General features: G+C 42.2%; 1 protein-coding gene across 4 annotated transcripts in view; it reads left to right on the top strand.

Annotated features, from left to right (window-relative positions):
- Positions 1-21,799, top strand: part of ADRA1A (adrenoceptor alpha 1A) — a 115,118-nt gene that overhangs the window by 80,745 nt on the left and 12,574 nt on the right. For 2 of the 4 annotated variants that reach the window (XM_014737800.3, XM_070256507.1), the window contains one exon: positions 18,704-19,089. In XM_014737800.3, the coding sequence (XP_014593286.1) occupies positions 18,704-19,089 (386 nt within the window). Of the gene's footprint in view, positions 1-18,703; positions 19,353-21,799 lie in introns of those variants that run through there. The other 2 variants (XM_001494586.7, XM_070256500.1) reach the window with 1 other exon arrangement.

Raw genomic sequence — 21,799 nt, 5'->3', positions numbered from 1 at the left:
CATTACAGTATCGCACACAATAGTTTCACTGCCCTAGAAATCATCTGTTCTCTGCCTATTCGTCACTCCCTCCCTCGATTCCCTTTACTTTTTATGAATCTTTTTACTGTCTCCATAGTTTTGCCTTTGCCAGAATGTCATATAGTTGGAATCATATAATAGGTAGCCTTTTCAGGTGGGCTTCTTTCACATTTCCCTTTCAAATGTATTATACATTTAAAGTTCTTTCATGGCTTGATAGCTCATTTCTTTTAGTGCTGAATAATATTCCATTGTCTGGGTGCACCACAGTTTATGGAAGGATACCTTGGTTGCTTCCAAATTTGGGGAATTATGAATAAATCTTCCATAAACATCCATGTGCACGTTTTTATGTGGACATGTTTTCACGTCCTTTGGGTAAATGTCAAGGAGCACAGTTACTGGATCATATAGTAAGTTTAGTTGTGTAAGAAACCGCCAGACTGTCTTCTGAAGTGGCTGTACCATTTTGCATCCCCACCAGCAATGAACAACAGCTCCTGTTGCTCCACATCCTCACCAGCATTTGGTGTTGGTGTTGCTTTAGATTTTGGCCATTCTAACCTCAATTACAAAAAAATCAAATGTACATTATTATTTGTCGGTCATCTTATAGGTGCGCCCCTTCGCCCTTTGTGCCCGCTCCACACCCCTTTCCCCCTAGAAGTTTTTAATTTTAATGAAGCCCAGCTTAACAATTATTTCATAGATCACGCCTTTGGTGTTGTATCTAGAAAGTAATCACCATACCAAGGTCACCCAGGTTTTCTGCAATGTTATCTTCTAGGAATTTTGTAGTTATGTGTTTTACCTTTAGGCCTATGATTAATTTTGAACTAATTTTTGTGAGGGTAAAGTCTGTGTCCGGATTCATTTTTTCGTATGTGGATGTTCAGTTTTTCTGACACCATATGTTGAAAAGACTGTCAGATTCTCTTTTCATACACGACTTTAAGCTGTTTACATGGATCTTTTCAACTGATATATTTGAATATCATTGTAATTTATTTTACTCCTCAAAGGATAAGCATGGAAATATTAAAAATATAAACATGAGTTAGCTGGTAAATAGTTACAAATTTATTCCTTTAATGTTATATGTTACGTAAGACCGAGTAGTAATAATCACCAATGTGTGTGACCTTTCTATGTGGCAGACACTAATCCCAGAACTCTATCATGTTAGTTCATTTGATTCTCATAACATGAGGTAAACGTTTAATACATGAGGAAACCGAGGCAGAGAGAGTTAGTGAAAAAGCACCGACTATATTTCTCAGTCAAATATTATTATAGAACTTGATAGATCTTCTTTGTGCTGCTAAGGGCGTGTCCTCCTAGTGATTGAGCACTAAGAGGGTTTTATCAGAGAGCAGTGATAAATTGCACTAAGTGCCTTTTTATATCTACCAAGTTAATCATACATTCTTTTTTTTTATCTGTTATTCTTACCTCTCAAGGAAATATTTAATAGACCTTAGGTACATTTTACAAATAATGAAAAAAGATGACCTCCCAATGGAAAAATGGGCAGAAGTAATTAACAGGCAATTTTCAAAAGCAGAAATACAAGTGACTAATAGAATATAAAAAGATATCACATTTTGCTGATCAAATTGGCAAGAGAAAATGAGTACATAGTGCTGCCGAGGGTGGGGAAGGTGGGTGTTCTCTGTATGTTGCCGTTCTAAAAGCAAGAGGGGATCCGGGTTCCAATACTGACGGCTCTTTCTAGCTGCTGTTTCATACAGGCGTTTATTCATTCAGCCTGCAAGCATGTGTGGAATTCCTCCTGTTTACCAGTGCTAGTGCTTCTTGCGGTTAAGGTGATTACATTTCATTGGTGGAAGAGACAATTAAAAAATGTTTCAGAAAATGGCAAGAGCTGATAAGGAATAAAACTAGCTGATGTGTTAGGGAGGCTGACGTGGGAACCAGGGGGAGTAGAGATGAAATGGGTGCCCCTTTACACGGTGTGCTCAGAGAAGGCATCTCTGAGGAGGTAGCCACAGAGCTGAGCTGTAAAAGAGAAAAATCTAGACATGCAAACTCAGGGGAAGAACATCCCAAGAAGACAGGACACAGGCACTGAGGCTATGAGTTTGGGAAATTTTGGCAGTTTGAGAAATAAAGAGATTCAGCATAGCTGTGAAGTGCTTTCTCGCCAAGTGGCAGAGGCTGGGTCACGCAGCCCCTCATAGTCCTCGGCAGGGATTTCCTTCTTGGCTCCTAGGAGGGAAAGAGATGCCATGTGTGATGGGCGTCATGGCACCCAACCTCAATGGGCAGATGTGAAGATTACATCAGTTGCTTCATGTGAAGAGCTAGCACAATGCTTAGCACATAGTAGGACTCATCATAATTCATTGTCATCATCATCACCATGTTGTCATTATTTTTCATTAATGTATGAGTGCAAATAGTTGTATCCTCTCCAAAGGGAAATTTGTCAATATGTATCAAAAACCTTATAAAAATTTATATCATATGACCCAGAATTCTTTTTCCAGGAATTTTTCTTGAGAAAATACTCCATAATATGCCTCCAAATCTATCCACACAAATGTTTATTTCATAGTCTATTCATAATACAGAAAACTTTGAAAGTCCAGAATTTCAAATTAGCAAGAGCGGATAAATAAATTTTGTTATATTCATATGATGAAATACTAAGATGCCATGAAAAATAGTGCTCTGGAATAAAAATAAAATAGAAAAATGTTCAAGATACACCAAGTGAAAAAAGGCTGATCACAGAATCACGTGCTGTAAATACCATCTCAGTTGCTTAAAATGTGTTCTTATTTCTAGGCTGTAACTTTATAGTTGATTTTTATTTTGTGTGTGTGTGTGCATGCGTGCATGTGGGCACACATATTGTGGATATTACAAAGTGTACAAATTTAGTTTGTATTAATTTTTTAAGTTAAAAAATACAATAATTTTTAACTTAATTGCTTTGGCCTTTTTCAAGCTGTTTTGGTGCCTAAATATGGATAAACTAATTCCAAAAAGAAAGTCGCTATCGATTTTTGCGTTAGGAAGTTTCCAGCAATTTCTTAAGAGTCGATTCAATACAACCTCGTTTTCATGCTTTGAGTCTGATTTGGGCTGTGAAATGTAGCGGTGAGCACTCAGCCCCACACAAAGAGCAGTGGTGCAGAGGTTCGGCACGTCCGGTATCGGGGTGCAGTGCAGGCTCCAGAGCCAGGCAGAGTTGGGTTTGAACCCAGCTTCACTCTTACTGGCTGACTGTTCTGTGGCAAGTTATTAAACTCTCTAAGTCTCATTTTCCTCAGTTGTAAAATGAGGATGAAGAGTATGTACCTTATAGGGTTGTAAGGAGATAATGAGGTAATGCATGAAAGGCACTCAACACAAAGCTGCTGGACACCTGAAAATGCTCAATAATTTGTGTCTCTTATTATAATTATTACTGCTAGAACTGCCATCATCACCCCCATGGTGCTCTGAAGACCTCTTGTAGGTTTTATGGGATCATGAAACTTTGAAACAAAGCAAAAAAACTACGTCTAAAATCCAATGAGCCTTTTCATCTAAAACAGACAAAAATAAGAAAGAAAGTGCCAGATGTGGTAGAAAGGCCAGATGGCTCTTCATGAGGAAGGCCTTCCAGAGAGAAATGCAATGTAGTAAACATGTGGCCCTCACTCTAGTCTGGACGGAGCACAACTTGGAAAAGCACCTATTATCTACCTAGTTAGACTCAGCCTAGTCCTGGGAAATTCTCAAGCGGGCAAAATTATCCCTTTCTTTTTTGTAGGCAAAATTAGATATTATTGGGCAGCAGGGTATTCAAGAAACGTGAACACATGCCACTGTGAATGTCCCTTTTCTCCAATACACTGAATAAGAGTCAAAGTTCTCTCGAAGTACTTGGAGATTCTCAGAGCAGCTGCTCTGAGAAAGGGACAGGTGAAGTGCCCGGCTGATGATCGTTTAAGGAGATAATCAAGTGCACAGGTTATCGGGGAGGGCTCACGGGTGGCCAGAGTCGTAGAGCCAGAACCAGAATCCCCGACGCATCTTGGTAGGAAGATAACTCGTGGATAGTCAGAAGGTCTGGTTTCTGACCTCAGAAAGTATCACTGAAGGTTAAAAAGTGACAAGATAAGCACTAATGAAGGAGCAGTAGAATGCAGTAGATGCAGAACTGGTATATATGGAACAAGAAATGGCCCAAATGTAATGACTGCTTACAGCCAGGCTCTGTGCCCATAAGCATGAGGAAATGGAGGCACAGAGAAGACAAGAAACTTGTCCTCGTCAGTGGACTGGTAGGTAAGTTCTCAGGGTTTCCTTCCCAGGAACAAGGAGCAGCTCTATAAAGCCTGTGGCAGGAATTGGTATTTTTATGCAGCACAACTGATGGTGACTATTTCCATTTTCGTCTCCTTCAACTTTCCCTTACTCTCCATGTTCGAGAACTGCAGATTTCAGTTCTCCTTTTAGGCCTGCACTTTGTCTAATGCTTATTTACAAATGATGAGTCATACGTTCTGACCGTGTCTTACCTGATTGTTTTCTAAGCATGCTTTATTAATAGAGTTTTGTCGAAAGTTTTTTGACAGAACATAATGTTCACAGGTTTTCACATGACCAACCACATCTATCCCGAACAAACAAAATTATTAACTTTCAAGAATTTATTTTTGTCTTAATGACTTGAGTTATACATGTCTCTGCTGTCTGAAAAATAGTCCATGAAATGTGTGATTAATTTTTTTGGCCATTCCAATGATTGTTTTGTTTTGAACTCTAAGTACTGTAACACTGTGCACTATTTTCACTTTAAAGCCAGCAAAGCAGAGCCCGACCCTTAGATGGCATAATCTGGAATTTAAAAGAATGAGCTTTGGCGTCAAATGGGCCTGGGTTTGAATCTGAACTTAGCCAATTTCTTTAGCTGTGAATTCAACTCCTTAAGCCTCATTTCCTTCATCGGTAAAATGGTGTTGCTATCTTCACATAGGGCTGTAGGGGGGAATTAAATTGGATAATTTTGTGAAATATATTGCTTGATGTCTGGCATATAATAAGCACTCAATGAATGTTAATTTTATTCATGAATAGATATTTACTAAACACCTACAGTGTTCCAGGCATAATTCCTCTCTTGATGAAATTTATATAGGCAGAGACACTAAGCAAATTATCCCACCAGTAATCATGCGAGAACCGTCAGGACAGGCACTGTGAGTGAAGACTGTAGGCTGCTTTGGTAGCTTTTAACAAGAGAACCTCTCCTAGTCTGAAATCCGGGCTGTGTAGATGGGTGCAAAGAGATCAGAGATAGTTTCCTTGAAGCAGAGGAATTTAAGCTAAGACCTAAAGCTTGAAGAAGAGTTAGTGCCACAGAGGAGCTTGGGGGGGAAAGAACATCCCATGCAAAGGGAACAGCAGATGTGAAGGTCCTGGGGCAGAGAACATTCCAAAATCAAGAGAGGATCAGGGTGATCAGAGGAGGTGTCATAGAAGGTACGCAAGACTGGCAGGTGAGGAAGGCAAGACAGATCGTATGGACTGATGAGTCATATTAGTGATGCCGGATTTCATCTAAGAGCACCAGAAAGTGTTTAAGACACATAAGCAGAGATGTTACCAAACTGGAGTTGCATTTCATACAGATCATAGTAGGGAAAGGGGAGGATGATGCATGCAGGTAGAAGACCGGAGAGGTGTGAGCAATGTTAGGTGGTATAATCTTCTGGAGCTATCAAAATAGGGGTATAGGGTTGACTGCCATGTTTTTGTCACAAACAAGTGAGTAAATGTTAAATGTCACCTGTAAAGATAGAGAACACCAGAAGACAAACAGATTAGGGTATGTCATTCGGACACATTAATATTAAACTTCTTGAGAGACATCAGAGTGGATATACGTGTATGGGTCATGAGCTACAGAAATAAGCAAGGACTCAAGCTATACGCTGATGTCTAAATGCTAGCCACAGATATTAATCTTGAAGGTGTCCATATTTTTTAGAGTGAGTTCTCTGAGTGCTCTCAAATAACTAGAGATATTCCTACTCTTGCAATTGAAAACTTCAATATATTAATTAATAGAATGATTTCTGAACTGGGAATCTGAAGACCAGAGTTTTTAGTCTAGTCCTTCCACTCACTGTGTAACCCTGACTAAGTGCCTTACCCTTTCTGTGTGTTCACATCCTCTTCTATTTGTAGCCCAGATGTCAGCTTGGCTCTTGGAGCCTCCAGGGTTTACAAGAGGTGATTATAAATGATTTCAACAACAATTTAGATCAAAATGTGTGTATTGGATCCCAAATAGACTATGAAGAAAATTTAGGAATTATTGAAATACGTGTAGACTAGTCCCACCCCCAGAAAAAGGTATATCATACTAAGTATATCATTTGTCAGATCCAATAATATGTCCATATTCTTATATGTGTGTGCGTCTCGCAATGCTTCTAACGCACAATTTCTTTATTGCAACATTGAAGAAGTGAGACATTCAGAACGAGCAACTTTTTCTCCCCTAGTAGTGTTTGCTTTTTCAGGAAATTCTAAAGCTTCGGCTTAGCATGTGCCGTAAAGAGTGTTTTAATAGGATGCTTTATGATGCTTGAATCCTAGTATGATAAACCTCAATGCGTGTTATCCATCCTATCCTAGGCTATTTTCATCGGTGGGAAGACCAACTTCCAGAGCAGCCCAAATCTGTCTTCCTACAGCTTTTAGCTATTGGTCAGAATTCTACACCAGACCAGTGTGCTAGTCTCCTTGTTGGTCTCCCTGCCCCTAGCAGCCTCCCTGTTTAGTCATTCTGAAACAAATGTAAGCCTAAGAAAAACTTAGGAAAATGGAAACCTGCCAGAGCCCCCGGGTTCTAACATGTTCCTAAGCCAGCCTCTTGCAAACACTGATACCTGTCTTGAGACGTAAAATGGAGCTAACTTCTAACTCACCAGAATCAAACTGGAATAAACGAAAACGATGAGTATCATTATTTTCATTTTGACAAACTATTGTACCTTTCTTCTCTTCCCATGAAAATTTTTCTGTGCCTGAGAGACAGACAAATTGACAACAACAGCCAGGTAGAAGTTCTGTTGCTTCAGCACTTGCCTGGGGAGTGAACACAGCTGTGCTGGAGCTGCTGAGGAACGCTGCTGTTCTGAACAGCACAGCCAGAAACTATCGTTTGTGGTTATCTGACGTGTTCTGAATTAATCACCTAATTTAAGCAAATATTGGGTGGGCATTTCAGAGGGGAATCACGACAGTGGGAACAACCTTTCCTTAGGAGCACGACTTTTGTTGGTCGTAGAAAATCACACCGTGTGCCAGGGACTAGTGCTTTTTGGGCAGCCTCGAAGGCACTTGTCTCTGTCCTTGGTTATTCTTCACTGTTTTCCATGTCTGTCCTTCAGTCATGTTTATTCCTGACCCAGGCCTTTTTCAAAAAGTTCTGATGCATGCTGTTACTACCACTGAACAGTTGGAAATTCATGAGTGGTTTCTACTCTCTGCCCTGGGAGCACTTTTTAGTGGACATGCTGCCTTCTGGAAGCCATGTGTTTATTCCTTAGGATTAAACTATGATATATCAACCACTATAACCCTGAACCACATCCTTGTGACCTAAAGATGCTGCATCACTCAGTTAACAATTATACAAATGTTCAAATCTTGTTGATCATTCTGTAATACTAACTAGAGTCTTTGAATGGACACTTAGATCACCATATTCCACTAACTAGTGATCCAGTAAAGTGGATTTTCAGTCTCTCAGACCTGTGGACCTAATAAGTCCTAGTACAGAATTTGTACTTTGTTTTGAATTCACTGAAGAAGAGTCATTGAAATGATTTGATTAAGGAAGATATAATCAGGTTTGTGATCTCAGAATCTCTCTGGCTGCAATATGGGAAGTGGGTTGGAAGGATGTCAGACTAGAAGCAGGAAGCTCAGAAGATAAGATGATACAGAGTCCCACCTAGAGATGATGGTGGCCTGAACTAGGATGGATGGTGACAAGGAGAATGAAGGCTCAGTGGTCTGGGCTGGGTGATTGGATGTAGTGGATGAGGTGGGAGAATGAAAGGTTGAGGATGACAGTGAGTTTCTGGCTGGGACAACTTAGGCTAAGGGGTGCCATCTGCTGAGGATGGAGCAGAGAAGAAAGAGTAGGTTTTGTGAGAGACAGTGGGTTCAGTTTGTTTATGTTAAGGATGAGAGGGTTTGGGAACATCAACAGAGGTGTCTGGTAATGTTTGTGTATGCAGGACTGGAGCTGGGGAGCCAGATATGGAGATTTGAGAGTCATCAAGGTAAAAAAGGGAATTGAAGCTGGGGAAATGGGTGAGCTTCAATGACTTCTATCTTCTCCCTTAGAGTATCAGTTTCAGTTGAGACTGCAGAAGACTTAGTTAAGTTTGAAAAGAATGAGGACGTCCTCTGCAAGCAAAACTGGGATTTCTCAACACTGCATTTATTATGAAAGATGGAGACGTAGTCAATTCTTTTTTTCAAAGACGTTTGTAATCAAAACGGTGCCATTCGTTATTGCCTTTTAAAATTAAAGAGTAAATGTCCCAAATCCATTTCTGCACTTCAAAATTGGTTTGCTCACCTGTATTTAGAAGCCATACTACAGCTTCCAAAAAGGCACCTTTTATTTTGAAAATAAGTTATTAAAATGCCTATGCATATGTGTTCTGTCAGTTTGAATACCACCCACTTTTGATGGAGATCAGACCCTCTGCTGGTCTGATCCAGCTCGAGCCCGGGACTGGGGAGAAGTAGCAAGGGTCTACAGACAGCCTCCACCCCTGACTTAACCCAGGCAAGGGAGGGGCTGTGCAGGAGCTGAGAGCGGAGAGCAAAGTGCTATTCATATTCCGCCTCGTGCTGAGCTGGATAATATTCCTGGAGGATGGCTGCAATATCAGAGAACATGCCTCTGGGTGAGCCGGTGGCCAGTGAGAGAAGCTGGAATGTCATTTCCAAGTAGGGAATTGTCCAGAGAACGCAGATGCAGGATCTTTACAGGCAGTCCAGAAGCAAAAGTCCGTCTGCCTTCTCCCCTGTTCACCTCTTACTACATAAGCACCAGCCAACTCACCCATGTCCTTGCTGGGAAAACTCTGGAATGGAACCTACCTTAGCCCTTAAGCTGAAAGTGAAGGGACATCATCCTGAAAAGCTCCTGCACTTCCCCCTGAGAACCAGTTTTCACTGTTTATGTCACTGCTTCAGATTTGTGGCGTTTGGCCTTGGATTCACGTCCCACAAATATGAGAGCCTGCTGATGACTATCGCCTCTTAATTATAGGCTTCGGCCTTTCCTGCAGGACCCTATAAAATGTCTTTATAAGTACTGGAAGTAATAATATTATGAAGTGCCTGCAATGTAGCTGTATAAAATTATTTGTAGAATGATTTTGTTTTTATGTAAATAGGAGTGCTTGAAGATCAGGAAGATAAAATGTTGGAATGTGGGTTAAGACAGGCTCTCTTTCTTCACTTGAGTATTTCCAGCTGTAAGTAGTTGAAGCAAGAGTTTTATTCAAAATGTCACTTTCTTCCATCAACAAATGTCATCTGTTGATTCAATAAACATTTATTGAGCATTGTGTTCATCACTGAGGGAGATGTAACTGAAGGATAAGAAGTAGTATGTGTCTTTAAAGAGACTAAAAGCATAAGGATTGAACGTGTCATTCATTCAACATTATTTGTCATGAGCCTACTATATGCTGTAAACATACAGTTTAAGTAGGTATTGCGGATACAGCAGTGAAATGAGCAGACAAAACACTCTGTCTTCAAGGAGTTTGTATTCAAGAAAAGGAACAAGAGAAGCAATAAGTACGGCAGATGGTGATGAGTGGTATAGAGAAGAGTAACTAAAGGTCATGCTTGGAGGAAACAGTGAGAAAACACGTCAGACTGTAATGAAGGAGGGGCCCGTAGAGGAGCTGGATTTTGAACACAGCTTTGAAGGTGGACTGAGTCTTTGAATGGATTGAGGTTTGACTGGGGAGAGGGGAGAGGGCCAGGTCACTGCAAGAGGAGCAAGAAGTGAAGTGGAGAGCCACGCAATCTGAGGCCATAGTCACCTTGGAGGATCAACAGAGTCACAGTAAAAAGTCTACCATGGCAAGAAGAAAGGCTTGGTGTTGGAAATTAATTCAGTTTAACAGGCATTTATTGGAAATACTCATAGAATGTAAGCTCCAAGGGCAGGAACCTTATGCATTTTCCTGACCATTCTTTCTCTAGTATCTACGACAGTGCCTGTCACACAGAAGGTGCTAAGCAAATTATTCGTTAAGTGAGTGAATAGTGAGGGAGAGGATTGTGTAAGGTTATGAAACCAAGTGATTAGGGACCTTAAACACCAAGGTGATGAGCTTGAACTTGATCGTATCAACAACAAAAAAATAATGCACAGCACATGTCTTGGCAGATCTCACTATCATGAGGTTCCCTTAACTGTGTTACTGAGCCCCTTGAAAAATCTCCCTTCCGTTTAGTTATTTCTGGGAATTTTCCCTCATGGTTTCCACTACTTTCTTCCCTGTCTATCCTCTCACCTTGAAGATGACCAGATGACCACTAGCCATAGCCTCTCCGGCCCCAGATATGCATGTGTGCAACTCCCGTATTAGCAAGGAGTATGGGAGCTCTGGAGCTGCCAGCAGCCTGGACCACGCCGTGCTCCACGCAGAAAAAGAGCAAACACCATTCCTACTCGGTGTAACCCACTGTCAGGGGGCCTCGGAGTGTGGCTGCATGTGCGCCTACACAGGTGTGTCTCATGACAACAGCCCTTGGGTTTCTCCTCCCAGGCCTTCTTTCCTGCCTGCTCAGACACAAATCTCTAGGACAAACATCAGGATGTCCTCCTGCAAACCTTGGGTTCCCTCCCCTCCGTTCTGCCCTCTTCCCTTCTGGCCATCTCCCCACAGGGTTCCTTAATCATCTGGCTTGACACACTGGTTTTCACTGTTTCCTATTTCAGTTTTCCTGGAAGCATATGCTTCTACAGAGGGAAAGGAGTGGTAACAATTACCTGGTCCAAACCTTTCATATCACAGATGAGGAAACTGAGGCTCAGGAAAGGAAAGTGACTCCCCCAGCCTTAAACAACCCATCTAAGCTTAACTGATTCCTGATTCTGAGCCCTTCCTTGATTTCTGAGCAGGAAAGTGGCACCATCCTGACGAGGCTGCAGGGTGATGAGATGGGTACCATGGGCTTAGCAATGAGTGAGGCTGGAAGTGAAGAGACCCCTCCACACTCTGCTGCACAAGCAGGGGTGCTGGGGATGGGGTGAAGGGGAAAGGAAAGCCTGAAAGATGTTCCAAAGGAAAACATTAGTGGGGCTTGGTGACTGGTTGGAATGTTAGAGACAAAGAGGAGGAGGAGTCAGATACACATTCTTCTTTCAGGAACTGAGCCAGGCCTTGCGCTCACACTACAGCAAGAAAGACAGCCTGGCCCCTGGCATGGTAGGGCTTCTTGAACAACCTGGAGGATGAGACAATCAAAGAAAACAAGAGAACAAGAAAACATACGGGGGGTGGGGGTGGGCGAAATGGTTGAAGAGATCAAAAGGTGCAAACTTCCAGTTATAAGATGAGTAAGTCCTGGGGATGTAAGTACAGCGTGGTGATTGTAGCTAATAGTACTGTCTTGCATATTTGAAAGTTGCTAAGAGAGTAAAGCTTAAAAGTCCTCATCACAAGAAAAAAATTTTTGAAAAAAATTTTAAGAGGAAACTTACAAACCATGATATGTGCCATGAAAGAAAGAAACCACACTAATGGGTGTGTGTCTGATGCCTACTCTTCCTTAGACGGGGTGGTTGGAGAGAGCTTTCATGTAGAGATGATTAGAGGATGTTTCAAATGTGTGAGACTCATGAAACAATGGTGACCATGAAAGTGGCGAATTTGGAAAATCAGCTGGTTTATGAAAGGCGAATGCTTTTAAGGAAACAACCTATAAAAGAACATGATGACTGCATTGCTAGCATTTTCCCGAATCAAATTATCTTTTATTAAGTAAAGGGGAAAAAATCTTGCTATCCTTTGAAAGTGTTTGAGTTATTTATTCATTTCAAAGGGGGACACACAACACAAGGAGCTCTTCCAGGAAAGTGTGCACAGCAAGTTACTGCAACTGGGTCACGGGTCCTCTCTCCCGAGTTGTTTGGGCCAAACACACTCATTCTGAGAGACACAGTCCCGTCTTCTAAAGCAAGAGATACTGAGGCTGGCCCAGTAGCATAGTGATTAAGTTCACGTCCTCCGCTTCAGTGGCCCAGGGTTCATGGGTTCAGATCCTGGGCACAGACCTACACACCACTTGGCAGCCATACTGTGGCAGCACCCCACATACAAAACAGACGAAGACTGGAACAGATGCTAGCACAGGGACAATCTTCCTCACCAATAAAAATAAATAAGTAAATAAGTAAAAAGAGAAATACTGTTTGGGGCTTTGGTGACTGAAGAAACATTTTGAAGAGCTTTCCTTCAAGCATCTTGGACTTGTCCAGGGTAAAATCTCTGATTATGCAGAGCTACCCTTGGCCATCAGAAGGACCCCATAAAGAGTGTCTCCCAACTCCAGAAGTCTGAGGTATGAGAGAGCATCTCCCCAAGCAACCTCTTTGTTTGCCTGGGTTGGAAGAAGCGGTGGTTCTTGACAACAGTGACTATGGGCCAATATACCCCAGCCCCAGGCAAAAGGGAGGCACTCCCACCCGACACTGCACAGTCCCCGAAGTGCCTGGGTGTGCTCTGTGTGTAGGCAGCACCCTACTCACCACACCCCCCCACACCTCCACCCTTCCTCACCTTGACTACTATTCTAGCTTCCTGCCGGAAAGTTCAGAAAAGACTCAACATATTAACTCTCTCAAGGGAGCAACCAGATTACTTCCCTCAGAGGCATAAGGTGAGAACTATGCTGTTTCAAGCCCCAGTTAAGTAGAAGAAAAGAGCAGGTTCTTCGAAAGAGGTGTTGACCTAACACCTCTTGCCCTGTAAGTTTGATGCTCTCAGCAGGACATATGGGCCAAGTGAGCTGTGCCAACCAGAGGTAAGGCTTGTTCTCAGTAACTGGGAGTGAGGCTTAGCCATCCTTTGTGTCTCCAAGACCGCTAGGAGAAACCCATAGAAGCTGGAGTCCTCTTCTCAGGAAAATGAATCTCTGTACATACACAGACGTGTATTTCATTTCCTGGGAAGTCTATTGATGAATCTTGGGTCGTGAGTCTAGGGCTCTAGTCTGCAGTTAATCTGGCCAGCATTCTTAGAGATTCCTGACCACCATTCTAGGTAGATAACCTGAAGACTATCTGGGTGTGAACTGCCCAAGGGTGGCCCCTGGATGAACCTTAGGAGGGCTTAGGCAAACAAGCCAGCCCAACATGGAGGCATCTATTAGACGCTGGGATGATAAGAAAATTGGGGCTATGCTTACACCCTGGTTCCTATAGTTTTTCTCTAGGGTTTAGTTCAATGGAGCAGAGTTTTCTTCCTGGCAAGAAGATGCCAACTGCTCTGGCCTAAACATTGCTTGGAACTGGAGCACCTTGGCCTGGGGAACTGGCAGCCTATTTGTGTGACAGCCTGTGTCTGTCCTCTGTTGATTGGATGTACACCAGTCACAGTGGATTGGTACCACATGCACAGAGAGACCACTGGTTGGACAAGGAGAAACAGTTAAAGGTTATTTTCTCCTATAGTCACACAACATTAGGTTCTCCTTTGGAGTCCAGAGTTTTTTAATTGGAGCCATTTAAACTCCAGTTTTTAGAATGTGATACCTTGCTAATGAGCCCTTCCGAGATCATCACCCACTGTTCTTTTTTCCAATGTCTGAGCAGCACATTATGGCTTTTTAAATGATGTAGTTATTGATGGTGCCTCTCTCCTCCTCCTTCTTCCTCATCATCTCTGCAAATTCTGTTGTCATCCTATGACAACAGCTGGACATAGTGCCATTAACATTTCTCGTGCCATTGTGGGGTTGCTAAACGGCAGAAAAGATCAGGAGCGGAAATGGGTGAAGCAGAGGAGAGTCTGGGTCTAGTCCTGACTGGACTACAAATGAGGCAGGCAATTTTGTGAAAACCACTTCACCTCCTCAGCCGTACTCTCTTCATCTGTAAAGCAGGGGCTGACAGTCCTTGCTGGTCTCTAAGTTTCTGCCAGTCTTCACATTCTGGCATTCGATGACTGTAGTTAATTTGGGTTTATCATAACACAATCTCTCTCAAAGTTGTCATTAAGATGTCAAGTTTTCAGGTAGGTGAAGTGAAGCATGGATGCTGGGAGACTACAATGAAGAGGACTGACTCATAGCTTTCTGCTTCCACACTGAGTCACCTTAATTCTGAAAGGGTTGAACTGAAGAGGAAACTTCTAATTATCAGTGCTGGATTGGAATTTGAGAACTCCACTTCTGTCTTCACTGCGTGTCAGAGTGAGCGCTGGTGGAGAAACTCACTTGGAGACTAACATTGGGAGAAAAATGGTTTTCTCTTGTATTGGGGGCATTGAGTGCAAACTTTGCTGTAACTTTGTAGCTAAAATGTGACTATAATGGCCAAGCCTTCACTAGGATGGCTCCCATTGTCATCCATCATAATCCTACGGATGAACCCCAGATCAGAAATGGGAAGTCAACTGTTCCCAATTAGGAGGACATTGAGTGATGAGACATGAGTCGTATCACTTGAAATTATCAGTTTCAGTTACCCCTTGGAATCTAGAGACCTCAACAGTGGAGTGAGGATTCTGAATCTCTAAGGGTGAAGACGTTGATGGTGTTCAGGGATACACTCAGGCTATACCCATCTCAATCTGGCCAAGGTTTAGTTGACCAGATGTTTGGAGGGTCCTGGAAAAAGAAGAGTCAGAAATTCTTCAGCAGATCAAATAGGAGAAGAAACTCAGTGAAGGGAAGAGTCCCTAGGGGCTTGGAATCTTCCAAAGCTCAGGAATTAAACCAGGCAGACTCACATGCAAGGATGACCTGATCTGCAGGGCGAGGGCTTGAGGGAATTAAGCCGGGCACTGTTTATTCCTCTTGAAGCAGAGTCTGGGCAGAGGCTGTTGAGGAGCACAGCATACCTACGGTGACAAGAGAAACAGGAGTCTCTGTGCGCATTTGGATGGTTCCAAAGTCTAGCTCTTCCTATGAAGCATTATAAGAGAAACTAGAATGTTAGATACCAGATAATGCAGAAGGAAAAAAGATAGTGAAAGATCGTCACAGAGAAAAACCAGAGGATTGAACAGAAACTGGGCAGAAAAAAAGGAAAGACAAGAGACGGAAGGCACGGGCAGGAAGGAAAAGGCTACAGCTGTCCAGGCCACATGGTGAGTCATAGAGAGGACAGGGAGATGGCCATTCATTCAGCAAAAACTGGGAGAATGCCTTCGAGATGCCAGCATTGTGCTGAGTTCTGGAGCTCCATGATCGAGCAACACTGACATGGCACCTGCTCAGATGAAACTTACAACCCAGCGACTGGGTCAGAGGTCCCCATCCCTAAACCAGGCAGGTTTAACCCTGGTGCTCCGTGCAGTGATGGGTGGAGGACAGGGAGGAGCATGATCCAGCTGCCTCCCATTCTAAAAAGTATCATCATCCTCAAGGAAAAAGGGATCTGAGAAGAATTTGAGGTTGAGAATAGAAATACTGGAGAGTTCAGAGAAGATGGTGCCTGAGCAGGGAGGTTTGGACAGGAAGAAGATAATGGGATGAGGGGCCCCTCACTGGGACAAGGCAGTGACAGCTCTTTTTCAAGCCTGATCCTAGCTCAACGTCTGCTTCCTAGGAGAGGAAAAATGAAGGGAAGAAAGATCTGAGTACGTAAATGATTCAAATGAGGAGGGAAACAGGCCATTGCTGTCTCTTCTTACCTTTTGGAAAGTTCCTGAAGGAAGTATATCTATGAATCCCTCTCCTAAGCCCAGCCAGCAGCTGCTGAAAGAGAATCACCCCCCAAGAGAGAAAGAACACTGCAAGGAAAAACGGATCCTGTGACCTGCCCCTGTGGAACTGTCAGAGTGGGAGTGGGCAAATCGTGCTAGGCTTAGACACACCTAGGTGCTGCTGCACACGTCGTGGGATAAACCACATGGTGTCATTTATGGTAATGCCTCCTGTCCAGAAGCATCTCCCACTCACTGTCTGAAAAGCCAACATCTAGAGATGTGGTTGGATTAGTTAGACAATATCCCCGGAGGGTTAAAGCTGGAGACCATCTGACATTCAAATCTTAGTGTAAATTCATTTTCACCATCTCCCTTTCTCACCCTATACTTCAGCTGCAGGGAGGAAATAGGTGTTTTGAACAGGACGCATAGAGGGGAAAGCAGTATTTACCTCTGAAGCTGTGGACACAGGAAGACGGCCAAAGCAGAAAGAGGCCAAGAGCTCGGCCCTGTGTCAGCCAGAACTGGAATTAAGCGGAGGCACTTGAGAGAGGGAAGCGGAGTGAGAGGGAAGAGACTAGAAAAAATGTTGAGATTTATAAATGCAATACTGGGCTCTGTAAGCACAAAGAGTGTCCTTGAAGGAATTATGGGAAATTCCAAGGCTCCCAAATCACTTTATTAGTATTGACATTCATGGTTTATATATTCTTTCTTTTCAATTGAAATTATTCAAATAAGGGAAATACACCCCTTTCTCTAGATGAATTACAGAATAGTGAAATACCCAGACAATAGTTTTTGGTGCACCCTGCTCATTAGCCCATTAAGCCCAGGCCAGTGTGTGCCTTTGTGAAGCTGGTTCCCTTAATCCCAGGCAATATATAGGTGTCCTAACATAAGATGAATTTTTATGTTGTTAATGATTATTAAATTGTAGGTAAGGTGTTTAGCCTAGAGCCTGGCTCCAATCAGGTACTCAGTGAGTAAGGTTTATTATTATTATTATAGGACAGCATTAAAAACTTTGGAGGGGCCAGCCTGGTGGTGTAGCAGTTAAGTTCATGTGCTCTGCCTCCACCGCCCGGGATTTGCCAGTTTGGATCCCAGGCACAGACCTACACACGGCTTATGGCTGTGGCAGGTGTCCCACATATAAAATAGGGGAAGATGGGCACAGATGTTAGCTCAGGGCCAGTCTTCCTCAGCAAAAGGAGGAGGATTGGTAGTAGATGTTAGCTCAGGGCTAATCTTCCTCAAAAAAAAAAAAGCTTTCGAGCTAGAGAATAATATTTTCTTACTTAACAACCATCGTGTGTGTGTGTGTGTGTGTGTGTGTGTGTGTGTATGTGTGTCTTAATTTCTTGGAGACCCATTGAACTTAGCAGAGAATGTGTTTTAGAGATAATAAATGCTCCCACTGACCACTGTACCATTTTGTCTTCTTTGGTTCTGCAGTATTTAAGTGTACTCTTGGTTTATATTTATGAGATCCTCTACTAAATGTTAGGGCATTGTTTGCCAGAGTAGATTTTAAGCACACCCATCAGTTTGTCATGGCTCCAATGGGTCTGTGGAGCAGAGGGAAAAAGTAAGACATAAACTCAAAACCTTAGACCGAAGTAAAAGAAAAAAGTTGTGCAGAGAAGAAAGAACACTGGACTTCATCCATCACTTTATACCTTTATCCATCACTCTATTAGTGCTGTAGCTGTCATGTTTGTGACGACCTCTTTAATCATCATTTTTTATTTAGAAATTGAGTAATTGAGTTAAATAATCCCTAAGTTTGTTCCCTTTAAGGTTCCATGGTTTTGCTATTTTGCTGCTAAGGGCTATGCGATAGTTACTGTAAAAGATGTAAAGAAACTGGATTCCTGCTGTGTAAATTAATGGATAAGACTTGAGTAGATAAAGAGAATGGGAAAGGGCATTTTAGACATAGGGACTCAACGTGAAAGGACAAAAAAGATGAGCAATGGCTTGGAGAAAATTTTGTAGTGAGCCAGGCTAAAGTAAAAGTGTTAATGTTAGAAAGCTGTTAGGTTACATCTGTGGAGGACCCTGAATGTCAAGTAATCGACAGGCATTTGACAAGCATTTGGCAGCCATTGGAGTAGGTCGAGTAGGGGAGTATACTGTAACTTTGAAAGTCATCATCAAAGAAAAATAGTCAAAAATCACTGGCCAAAAGTTGGCAAAGCCAATATTTTGTAAATTTGAGATTCTCATTAAAATAGACAATTCCAATATTCAGGAGAAAAGGAATTCATAATTATTTAGGCTGTGCCTATATAACACTGTGTCAAAGAACAAAGGAAATACTTATTAGGTGACCCAATTTTAATATGGATTATTTGAATGGATTCCAACTTATTTTTAAGTTCAGGCAAACAATTTGCATATGTCTACTCAGCCAAAATTTCATGTTTTCATTATTTAAAGCTTCATAGAAGACATCAAGTTATATTTTATCACTGAGAACTGATGCAACCCTATCTGTTGAGTCTGCTCCCATAATTGATCTTGTACCTGTGGACCAAGTGAGAATGGTCTTTGAGGATATTCACAGGGGCTGGCCAGTCAAATGTGAGATACTCAAATGCATTTGGAATCATTTGAAACTTTTTAAAGATATAAAATGAGGTTTGTTGGTTTATTTGCTTGTTTTCCTAGCCAATTGGCCTATTGGCTTGCAAATAATATGTATGAATCTGTGTGTTTTCTTGCAGGGTCTTTCTTCCCTGATTTCAAGCCCTCAGAAACAGTTTTTAAAATAGTATTTTGGCTCGGATACCTAAACAGCTGCATCAACCCCATTATATACCCGTGCTCCAGTCAAGAGTTTAAAAAGGCCTTTCAGAATGTCTTGAGAATCCAGTGTCTCCGCAGAAAGCAGTCTTCCCAACATGCCCTGGGTTATGCCCTGCACCCGCCCAGCCATGCCCTGGAGGGGCAGCACAAGGACCTGGTGCGGATTCCGGTGGGATCGGGAGAGACCTTCTATAAGATTTCCAAGACGGATGGGGTCTGTGAATGGAAATTTTTCTCTTCTCTGCCCCGTGGATCTGCCAGGATTACAGTGCCCAAAGACCGATCAGCCTGCACCACAGCCCGGGTGAGAAGTAAAAGCTTTTTGCAGGTCTGCTGCTGCTTGGGGCCCTCAACCCCCAGCCTTGGCGAGAGCCATCAAGTTCCAACCATTAAGATCCACACCATCTCCCTCAGTGAAAATGGGGAGGAAGTCTAGAGGACAGGAAAGGTCAGAAGGAAGGGGAGATGATCTCAGGTTCACTCTTCCTGGATGACAAGACAGGACCATCAAATCAAAAGGGGGACCATCTGGGAATGGGGTGGCAGAGGAGACTCAACTCATGGGCAGTAAGTAGGACTGAGGGAAGCGGGAGGACATCACACAGCCATCCAGTTCAAAATGATGATAAACAGCATTTCCTTGAGGCTAATGCTCTCTCTGTTGTCCTCTGAGCCCGCTTTCCACGTCTGGCTCTTTCAATGAAAAACACCATGGGAAACAGAATTTTATACACAATCCAAAAGACTATAAATATAGGATTATGATTTCATCATGAATATTTTGAGCACACACTCTAAGTTTGGAGCTATTTCTTGACGGAGTGAGGGGATTTTATTTTCAGGCTAAACTTACTGACAGCTTCATTGGATATTTACGGGGAGCAGGCCTGGAGAGGAAGAGCCTTAAGATGGTGGCCGATATCCAGGCACATTATTTTTAGAGCAAGTTTTAAACTCCACCATTTCTGATATTTCCAGTTTCTCAGCTTGGGTGAAACTTGACAGCGGGATTTACCTTTTGCTGCAATTTGACTGGACGCTGGTCCTGATTCCCTGAGGATGAGAGTGGGGGCACTCACTGTGTCTCTGAACTAATGGAGGCTCACCCTCTATGCTTGGGTCCAGAGAGTGTTGAAGGAACCAGTCAGGGAAGAGATGACTTTCGCTACTGGAAAATAGTAGAGATGAGAGTCGTCTTTTCAACTTAATTACTACAGACAAAATTCCATAAAGCTGTTCCAAGATCAGATGGAGGAAGGCTGCTTGTGTAACATATTTAAAGACCAAGAGGTTGGGGTAGGGGGTTGCTGATTTCATGCTAAGATAGAGGCTACAAAATTACTCCACAGCCTTTTTGACGTGGCCTCGAAAACCTTTCTTGGCAAATCACTTAGCTTTTCCAGCACTCCATTATGAAAATCCAGAGCTTATAATATTTTGAAAGGCACATCTTGACTTCTGTTTTTTTCTCAGCTGCTTCACTATTGCATAATGAATGAGGTTCAAGGTCCCGAATGCTGGTGCAGCATGTTGGAATGAGCCTATGATCCAGGTAGATCCTTCCTGAACTTTGAGAGATACAAATGCCTAAGTTGGAAGGATACTGACTGGTCACCAAAACTCATCTAAAGTGGGAGTTTGCAAACAGCTTTTGACAGAAGCTCATTTGTTTTGGTAAAAAATCCAGTAACCCATTCATTTCATCTATTCCCACTTTTACAAGAACTTGGGAAACATACTATTTTTTGCTTTATATATACACCGAATTTTGGTAAACATTAATAACTCAGTATATTAGTAAAGATGAAGATGGTAACTATATGTAATTATTAAAATATTTTTCACATTCCGCAATAAGAATGTAAAGTAAGATTTATGTTTTGGGGATAATTCTTGACTCAAATCACTGGTCTAAAACACCTGATCATTTCTGTGGCCTCTTTCACCTGTTAGGATAATTTCCTCTAAGAATTTCAAAGCAGACTGTAGCCATTATTTAACATAAATGGCAAAGGTAGCAGCCCCATCATCTTTTCCTTCTTCCCTTGCAGCAAAATGATAATTTCCTTGAATCTTTCTAAAAGACTAATATCTTTGCACACTGCCCTGGAGGATATGTTTGCATTTAGAATTGAGTTTGCTTGTTGGTTGTGATTGGACATAGAATATTACTGCTTTCTCAGCCTTTTCTGGAGAGTGTCTTCTTGTTGACCAGAAAGACACTCTGCCTGGTGCTCATAACTTGGGTTTTGGAATTAGATGTTGGCTGGATTTCTAGACTCTTCTGGTCTGCCTGCCTGTCCATAACAGCTCTCCCAGATGTAGAGGTCCTAGGATGGGTGTAGGCACCAGGGAAGGACTTGAATGTGCAAACCCCATCTCTCTTCTGCCTTGATAGGAAACATAAGTTTTGTTGTTGAGAAGAGCTTCTTTCAGAATCTGAATTTAAGAAGCCACATTTTCCAGGCTCCCCCTTACAGGAAGAGCATCCCCCTGAAGAGAATGGTAATAGTTTTTCTTCAGCAAAATATGGCTCCATGTTTGAGATGATCTTTAAACACCTTTACAGACAAATTTAAATTTTAAATATTAGAATGCTTAGGATCACCAGAAAGTTAACATTAAGGGTATCTCTAATCAAAATAAACATCTAGAAAATGTTTTGTTCATCAGATAAAGGCCACGACAATTGTATTCATGCAAAAGTATCCATAAATAATTGTCTCCTACACTCTTCTGCAAGCCTACTCCCTCCAGGGAGGCAAACTTTAACATTTTTTTCCTTTCCCATAACACAATATTACGTACAAACATGCCAATTTTACAAGAAATTGACAATGTCACCCAAGACTTCGTCAAAGTGGGATAAACATTATTAGAGTTATTTTTTACTCATCCACAAAAATCTCTGTACCTTTGAGCATGCCAAAAACTATCTAAAATTGTCACAGTTAAACAAATGATTGTCATATTTATACTCACATGTTTACTGCTTCTATTTGGAGTTTGAAGAA

Source organism: Equus caballus, chromosome 2 (genome assembly GCF_041296265.1).
Source record: "Equus caballus isolate H_3958 breed thoroughbred chromosome 2, TB-T2T, whole genome shotgun sequence".
NCBI classification, from domain to species: domain Eukaryota; kingdom Metazoa; phylum Chordata; class Mammalia; order Perissodactyla; family Equidae; genus Equus; species Equus caballus.
This window is presented reverse-complemented; position numbering and strand designations above follow the sequence as displayed.